We start from the raw sequence: 9,570 nt of genomic DNA on the forward strand, positions 1-9,570 counted from the left end.
ATAGAAACCATCTCACTCAATCTCATCTTTTCATTACAACTTTTTTAAATTTTCACACAAAATATAATAAACAATTCAACTTTTTCAAATCTCAAAACAATAATAATATTTTATTCAACTCATTTAAAACCATCTTATCTTATCTCACTATCCGAACGAGTCTTGTTTATACATTAGTCTTTATATACTAATATTACAAGTTATCACATTAAAAGATGTTTATCATAGTATAAGTATATTATTTTGGAATAATAATTAGCTCATACTATTATTGAATATAACTAACTATATATATATATAAGTTATAGTTATATAATATATATATATATATATATGAAAATATATAGGGTTTAGATACAATTGTTAATGTTTATACTTGTAATATAGTATTGATTATTGAAAATTACATATTATATACTATAGTATATGTTATTAACTCATTGGAAAACTCTATATGCAGGAGAATTTGCACAGGTATGCACACGAATAAAACGTGGGAGTCTATACGATGCATTTTCGATTCTTCCCCTTCCCAGTTTCTGAAACCTAGGGGTGTAAATTTAAACCGGGAAACCGGAAAACCGGACCGGACCGGACCGAACCGGACCGGTTGGTCCGGTTTTGAACCGGTCCGGTCCGGAACCGGTTCCTATTTTATGAAAACCGGCCGGTTCCGGTCCGGTTCCGGTTCCGTAGTTTTTGGGACCGGACCGGACCGAACCGGACCGGTTGGAAAAAAAAAATATAAAAATTAATTTATATATTATACAAAATATTTATATATATAATATATAATTATATGTTAAATTTTTATATATAATATATATAATTATATATCATATATGAAAAAATTTTATATTATAATTTATAAATAATAACATAAAATGCTAATCTTAAATATGAACATTTGTAATTTATTTGATCATATGTTATTAATATAATTATATATAAGATAATGTTGTTATAATTTATAAAATAAAAGTTTAATCTTAAAGATAAAAATTTAATTGATCATATGCTTTAAGCATAATATATATATTAAATTTTTAATAATATTTTATAATAAGAATTAACACTTTATTATATGTTTTTTACATTTAAAAAAAACCGGAAAACCGGACCGGACCGGACCGGAAACCGGTAAAACCGGAAGTACCGGTTTAGGAGGGTAATCGGGGCGTAATCGGTTTTGAAAAATACAAAACCGGTACATACCGGTTCGGTTCTAGATTTTGTCCAAAACCGGACCGGACCGGACCGGTTACACCCCTACTGAAACCCATCTCGTGCTCCCCCTCCGTCTCCCTCCTCCATCTCTTAGTCATGGCTGGCATCGGAGGCTGTGCCGATGATATCGACTAGAGAGATTGATCCTTTGTTGAAGGGCTCGAATGAGAAGAAACAGAGCTTCCGACGGAACGTGGTTTCGTTGGCAACGGAGTTGAAGGAGGTTCGGACCCACTTAACATCTCAAGAGCAATCATATGCTTTAGAAACTCTAACATGACAGGCATGCCATCTTGAGATTCTGGGTTCTTTTTTCAAATACTGTGTGCACGTGGTTTGAATCTTTAAAGTCAATGATTAGTCTCTTCTTTAGTATTTTTGTTTGTGTGGTCATGATTTGGATTTGTAGTTGTTCTTTTTTTACCTTAGTTATTTTGATGGGTATGTTTTCACAGGAAGCAGAGGCAAAAGCTAAGAACATGAAGGAAGAAATTGGTTTAATATTTGGATTTGGTTTATATCCTTGAAATTAGAGGTGTCATATCTTGTATGTGTATGTATATAATTTGTTGAATAAATAGGGGTTTCTCAAAATTAGTGAATTCTAGAATATACATACACACTTGGTATTCATTTCAAATAATCGATTCCAGTGCTATCTTACCATGAACTTGAACAATTCAGTCTATCATCTTGTAAGGTGAGCAATAATATAAATCATTAAAGCAGAGTTCTTTTCTATTTTATTTGTTGGATGGATTTGTTGTTAAATTTAGCAATCCGTAAGGAGAATGCAGTAGGGATGGATGAGGAAATATCAATTATCATTTTCTGATTTATTCTTTGTATGAGTGGACTACAATCCACGATAACTCTCGTTTTGAATTCTTTATAGATTTTTCTAGCTCTTGTTTCCCTAACCTTTCTTAAACCAGACATTTCCCTTTTTATACCCCACGTGTACTTGGACTGCAACGTCCCTAGCTAGTGCTTCTACAAGAAGTGGTATTGTTACATACAAAATAATAATATTTACTTTTCATTTTTTAATTCAGTTTAAGTTTATTATTGTTTTTGGAGGCATAATTCTAACTATTTTTTTTATTTGGTAAGCTAAATATTCTAACTAGGCGATTAGTAATTACTGTCTTAAGTCATATGAGTGAAAGGAAATTCCTGAGAAATGGTTGTCTTTTGTCTCTATTTTAAACTCACTATTACAAAAGTCATTTAGGGGTCCATAGTTCTTTTCTTGTACCCACAGAATAAGGTATTCTTTGGCTTTCACAAATGACAAATGTTTGTTTCCTTGTGACAGGTTTAGAATGACATCGTCAGTTTTTTACTTGGATTGGAAGGAGGAAGATCTTCAGAAAAGACGGGAAGAAATTGTGAAGAGAGAGTTGGAAATCCACAACAAAGAAGAGAGAGCTTTAGCAATGACTATTTGGAATTTTGAGTATTATGGAACTATTTGGGATGTTGTGTATAATGGAAGTATTCGGAATATTGTGTATTATGGAACTATTTAGAATACCTGGTTTGGACATATTGTACAAATTGAAGAGTCATAATCTTCTTTCTATTACACTAGTACTGTAATATTAATGACAACAGGACTTGTGATTACTACAAAAATGTTGAAAGGGTGATATAATGCAATCACGAGCTTACATATTGTTCATCAAGGGTTATATGGTTCAAACATGAATGGTTCATCAACCAAATATATAGTATGTACTGCGACCCAAAGATTGAACTGAAAACAAAGGAAGAAAAGGGGCCAACCAGATGCAATATTATATTAAGTATTAATGAATATGGCCTATAATTTACTTGCACCCAGAAAAAGAAACATAGTATTCCTCGTTCTTTTCTTTTACCCTCTAGATTATTTTCCACCAATAGTACTTTGGGCCTTTCCTTGGAGTTATTGTCGGTTCTCCAAGTACTGCATGCATGCCAGTCAATTTCTTACTAAAATAATAATTCAAATGAAGAAACCCAGCGATTAAACTTTAAACTAAAAACAAAGGAAGAAAAGGGACCAACCAGCCAACGTAACCCCAAGACCATGCAAATCCGGCAACATAGCAAATGAAAAGCACCATGACAATGGCATTCCACTTGCACAACTAACAGTGTTTTCTATTTCAAAACAGCAAGGGAAACTTTGATTTCAAAAAAATTTCTCCCCAACGGCAGGGTCCCTCTAACAGAGTTGTCTATTTCAAAAAAACTTCTCCCCAACATTTCTCAGATTGATCAACAGGGGTCGAAAATGCTAGACGAGCGATGGAGAACGAGAACTGCATCTTTCCCTCCTCTTGTTTTCTTTTTCACGTATTTCCTATGCTTTTTCCATTTTTTATTTTTTTAATAGACGCTAACATGGCATCCTGCGTAGCTCTCCTGCACAAAGTAATCCACCTGTAGCGGACTTGTAACTCATTATACTTTTACTATACTAGTGTCTAACTTATTCATATTAATAATTAAAGTATAATAACTAGTATTATATATTATTATAATAGTATTACATGTTATTATAAATTTATAGATTAGTACTGTTTGTAGATTAGTATTAAATGTTATAATACATTAGTTTTTATATATTAGTTTTTATCCATTATATTACAAGTTATTACATTATATGATTATTTCATTATACATTAGTAGATTTTTATCATAGTACAAGTATATTATTTTAGAACAATAATTAGTTCATACTATTATTAAATTTAACTAACTATATATATAAGTTATAGTTATATAAAATATAGATGAAAAATATATATTTTTATAACATATGCATAATATCAAATTCGGAGTCGGAGTCGAAGTCGGAGTTAGAGTCGGAGCAGAGCCGACTCCCATTTTTTGGGGGAAAAAAACTCCACCTCCGACTCCAACATGTCGGAGTCGGAGTTGGAGTCGGATTTTTAGATTTTTGTTCACCCCTACATAGCAACTTCAAAATGTTCCAACCCACATTCCCCTTCTTAAACAAAGATTCCCTAAAATTCTTGATCAAACCAACTTTTTGCCTAGAATGAGAAAGACATACATATAAAATTTGTCCATAGTATTTCTTGGATATTTAAATGATCCATAAGAAACTCACTTGGTACAAATAATATGTTGAGTATGGCTAGATTTTCTGTTGAAAAACACTTTCATAGGATATTCGCTCGAGCGGTGTCCCTTGTTGCTTGAGAGAAGCTTCAGACACAGAATTCATGCATCACCCGCTCGACTGTCAGCTTGAGCAGGACCCAACCGGTGAGTTTGCTCGACACTCAGCTCGAGCAAAGTGCCAACCCAAAAGTTAGCTCAACACTTAGCTCGAGCGAGCACCAACCCTAACGTTCGCTCGAGCACCGCTTGACACATTGCTAGAGTGAATGTTTATCTTTAGGGCTTCTCTCTAGCTAACTTTGGAGGAATAACATGTATTTATGCCCCAAGGCGCTCCTTGTAAGCTAACAAGAGAGAGAACTCCTTGTAAGCTCCTTTTGTGAGCTTGAGAGCTCATTCTGGTGTATTGGAATTTTGGGATTAATGAGTGATTTATTATATCTCTGTTGTAATCCATCTTTGTTAGTAAATTCTTTTGAAAATCGATTCCGCCAGTAGACGTAGGCTATTGTTCTAGGCAGAACCACTAAAATCTTGTTGTCTTTATGTGATTGCTGATTTTTTTGTTTCCGTTTTGACTCTAATTTGCTTCCACTATTACTTTCTCTACATCTAGTTCGTCTCTAGATCTCCACTCGATCCCAACAAATTGGTATCAGAGCTCTCAAAGCTTTGTTGAAGATATTTGTTCTTGAGAGATGGCTTCTACGAAATATGATGTAGAGAAGTTCGATGGCCAAAAAGATATCAGCTTATGGCACATCAAGATGAGAACCTAGTTACGACAACAAGAGTTGGTAAAAGTCTTGGAAGAGAAGGTCTCGGATGGACCTTCTACATCAACAAAGGAAGAGGAAGAGAAAGTGCTTTTGTTATCCATTTCTAATGGAGTTTTGCGCAAAGTGGCCAACGAAGAGACTGCCTCGGGTCTTTGGAGGAAGTTGGAGAGTTTTTATTTAAAGAAGTCACTAACCAACCGTTTGTATTTGAAACAATCGTTGTACACTCTCCGAATGAAGGATAATACTCCTATGTCTGATTATCTAGATGAATTTAACAAAATTATTATGGATATGAGAAATATTGGTATTAAACTTGACGAGGAAGATCAAACTTTAATTTTGTTGTGTTCAATGCCTATATTATTTCATACCAATGTGAATTCAATGTTGTACGGTAGAGATACCATCTCCTTGACAGATGTAAAATTAGCTCTGAATTCTAAGGAGTTCAGAATAAAATTGGGTGTACAAGGCACAGATAATCAAACCGATGGCTTGCTTGTGAAATATTCCTCTAGTGGTAGATTTAGTGGAAGAGGTTCAAATCAAAGTGGGGATAATTCCAATGGCAGCTCAAAATTTAACAAGAAAAATATTAAATGTTACTACTATCATATGTTTGGTCATTACAGGAAAGAGTGTCCCAAATTGAAGAGCAAGGAGGAAGGCAAAAGTTCCTCCTATGTTATTAGTGCTGAAGAACAGTCTAAAAACTCTAATTTTGTCCTAGCAGTCAGCAGCTCTAGTGATCGTTTGGGTGGCAAGTGGGTTATGGACTCAGCTTGTACGTACCATATGTGTCCGAGGAGAGATTGGTTCACTATCTACGAAACAGTCAACTGTAATTCCGTTTTGGTTGGGAATGATATGGCTTTGTCTGATTAAGATGTATGATGGAACCTTTAGAACTTTCTTTGACATTCAGTATATTCCATCTTTGAAGAAAAATCTTATATTTTTTAGCATTCTTGACTCCTTTGGTTATCAATATTCAGCTGAAGGTGGAGTCATTCGAGTCTACAATGGCTCTTCGGTGGTAATGACAAAGAAGAAGACAGATGGTCTTTATTTTCGTCTTGGTGTGGCAATGATTGGTACAGCTGTATCTTCAGACTTTTCAGATTCGAGTATTACTCGTTTATGGCATGTGTGATTCGGCCATATGGGGGAACGAGCATGGTCATTTGTGAGTATGCAACTTTTTCTTTTGTCACTGAAGACAGGGAGGCTTGGTTTTTTGTCTTGGCATTGTATTATTGTGAAGCAAAGAAGAATCAGGTTTACTACCGTTTATTTGTTCTGACATTTAGGGTATATCTTGTGCAAGGTGGTGCCATGTTAGTACTCATGTTGTTTGATGAACATTTTGGGAAAAAGATGGACTTGTTTTTCTGAAGTAGTGAGTGACGTGTTTGATGTATTCAAGCATTTGAGAAGGCGAGTGATCTAAAAACAAGAAGGTATAGCATTTTTCAGACCGTACAGTCGAGTCCACTCCACAATAATGGGGTAATTGAACGGATGAGTCGGACTCTTGAGAAGAGCCCCCAATATGCTTTTGGGTTTGCCAAGCTTGTCTATAGATTTGGGTCAATCATTCTTCTGTCAAAGTAATTGAACGGTCAACATAGTTTGCTATTGGGTCAATCATTCTTCTTTCACAGCGTTTGCTGTCTTCCATAACGAAGAAGAGCGGGGTTACAACAAGAAGGTGGAGTTATTGGGAGAGCTTCACATAAAGTCTATGTGGTACTCTAGATCATGCTATTGTAAATGAGCACGATTTTGATTTGGCATTAGCGCACAGTGAGAGCAAGTCTACATTTTGTTGTGTAGATAGTGGAGGTAGTCTGACTACCTTCGGGATATGCTCATGCAGACTTTGTAGTGTTCTTACTTTGACAAAGAATGTTTATTGTTAGCCTTCATGTGTATTCAAAAGCCGTTGTTTAAGTAAGCAATTTGTATAATGGTGCGTTGCTTTTGTGTGAAGAGGTTGAATCTCTTCATTAAGACCAAGTTTGTGATTTGGCCAAGTTGTTTATGAAATTGAAGACTTTTGGGTGGATATTGAGTTATTCAATGATAGACGTTGTATGTCCCGATTGGGATTTGTGGAGGAGTTTGTTTTGCTATCTTTGGTGGGCTTCTTTGATGTCAAATGGTGAAATTCGATTTGATGAAAGTTATTTTTTGTTCAGGCTTGACGGAATTCAAGCCAATGTGAAGATTTGTTGAGTATGGCTTGATTTCCTGTCTAAAAACACTTTCATAGATTGTTCGCTCAAGCGGAATCCCTTGTCGCTTGTCGCTTGAGCGAAGCTTTAGACAGAGAGTTCGCGCATCACCCGCTCAATAGTTAGCTAGAGCAGAACCCAACCTGTGAGTTTACTCAACACTCAAATCGAGTGAAATGTCAACCTGAGAGTTCGCTCGACACTCGTTGGACACTTAACTTGAGCGAGCGCTAGACTTAATGTTCACTCGAGGACCGCTCGACACATCGCTCAAACGAATGTTATTCTTCATGCATTTGGTACGTTGGGTGCATTGGGAGCGGCTAGAACCCAGAGAGAACGCCAATAAGAGAGAACTCCTCCTTTTGTGAGCTTAAGAGCTCATTTGTGTGTATTGGGATTTTGAGATGGAGTGGTTTATTATACCTCTCTTATACTCCATCTTTGTTACTGAATTCTTTTAAAGATCGACTCTGCCAGTAGACGTAGACTACTGTTCTAAGCTGAACCACTTAAATGTTGATGTTTTTGTGTGATTGCTGATTTTTCGTCTCCATTTTGACTCTGATTTGCTTCCGCTATTACTTTATCTACATCTAGGTCGTTTCTACATCTCCACTCGATCCCATCATAGTATGTTCATCATAAATTTGGGAATCAGTACACAATTGTTCAGTACTAATTATAAAAGCACTCAATGAATACAATGCAAACTTTTGATCACTCGAAAATTCTGTGCTCACTTGGCTGGAACAAAAATTTAGACCAGTAACATGAGCGGATCAAATCAGCCCAAAGATCAAAATGCAACCAAAGAAACAAAGCCACAGGGCCGCAGGAAAGAGAAACAACAAGATAAGGAAGCCATGCCAATTGGTAGTCAAAGATCAAAAATATGGCAGCGATGAAGACCAGGAGCATGGCTGTTATGGAGACAAAGAGAGAGGTGAGCCCGAACATCAACCTCACATGCAACGACTTTTCAAACTCCATTTCTGCATAGCTTGAAGTAAGAACTGAGAGTGACAAGACTACTGAGGAAGTCGAGGTGAAGAGTGCAACCGCATTGGAGAGAATAAAGATCACAGACCATTGCTGTTTGTGGAATAATGGAGTGCTGAGTGGTATCTCATTATTGCTGGCACCGGGTACTGTGAGGGCTGCATTAAAAACAACAGCAGCAATGAGCGTTGCTACAAGCATACAAGAACTAGCTGTCCCCTTAATTGCTCTTTCCCCTTCTTTCAGTAACTCCTTGTGGGTGGCAATGAAAACTTCTCTGGGTGTCTTTCCAGCTTTATTTTTACCAAACTTCTGATAAGGTCTGACAATCTTTCCCACTTCCTACAATGACAGAGGTAAGAAGTCACACAGACAATATAACTAACTCATGAGGAAGAAACTGAAATATGTTACACAAGTATATATATATATATATATATATGTGGGGTGAAGTCACATGCAGGACATATACAAAACATTATCTTAGAGCCCAGTAATCTTTTAATATTCCTTGAAATCTTAAAAAATTATATCTAAAAGGTATTGGAAAGGAAAGACAGAAATATGAGTGGAAAGGAAATATACCTTAAACCACAATAGTTCTCGTTGCATCTGAAGGTTTGCTCTCGGCGCGCCAAGTCTTTCCTGATCATGATTTGGCAACATCCCAGCTAAGTGCAGCATGTTATTACCATCGGAGTCTTTATTTCCTACCAAGTAATCCTTAACAGCTCCTATGTTATATATTAGGTTAAATACATTCTCCTGCCGATACATTATAGCGATATGAAATATGCTTCGCTTTCTCTCATCTCTTAACCATATTAGTCCAGGAAATGTGCGAAGAACCTTTGCTAAAAACTCAACGTTTCCTGACATTGCAGCATCGAAAAGTACTCCTGAAGGCGTACTTATTAATTTTGAAACCTCCACAATTGATCTCAGCTGAAGTTCCTCCAAAATCTTTTCTAGTAACTTATCACGATCCGATTTCGGTTTTGAAGCTTGACTGTAGAAGCCTTTGAAGCCTGAAGTATTAGGATTTAATTCACAATCCTTGCTAGAAAATTGGGAGCATTTAAATTGAAGATCATAGAGTAAATTGGTACAAATTAAATTAAGATACAACAGACCCCAAATTTTATATGTTGTTTGCATGTATTTGGAATGATCACCTGCTTAGG

General features: G+C 36.0%; 1 protein-coding gene across 1 annotated transcript; it reads right to left on the minus strand.

The window, feature by feature from the left end:
- Positions 1 to 8,104: 8,104 nt before the first annotated feature.
- LOC108989502 lies at positions 8,105 to 9,265 on the minus strand. Its single transcript, XM_018963128.1, has 2 exons — positions 8,972 to 9,265; positions 8,105 to 8,728 (listed from the first exon to the last, which is right to left on the minus strand). Exons 1-2 carry the CDS (start codon positions 9,263 to 9,265, stop codon positions 8,105 to 8,107), a joined length of 918 nt encoding a protein of 305 aa, XP_018818673.1.
- Between the last annotated feature and the right edge of the window lie 305 nt (positions 9,266 to 9,570).

This window comes from Juglans regia, chromosome 6 (assembly GCF_001411555.2).
Source record: "Juglans regia cultivar Chandler chromosome 6, Walnut 2.0, whole genome shotgun sequence".
NCBI classification, from domain to species: Eukaryota; Viridiplantae; Streptophyta; class Magnoliopsida; order Fagales; family Juglandaceae; genus Juglans; species Juglans regia.

Bases quoted from the DNA above. Each gene is read 5' to 3' on its own strand.
- LOC108989502 (XM_018963128.1), bottom strand. From the start codon at position 9,265: ATGTCAGGAAACGTTGAGTTTTTAGCAAAGGTTCTTCGCACATTTCCT. The intron at 8,729-8,971 runs GTATATTTCCTT...CTGTCATTGTAG, and splicing joins GAGAACTATTGTGGTTTAAG to GAAGTGGGAAAGATTGTCAG.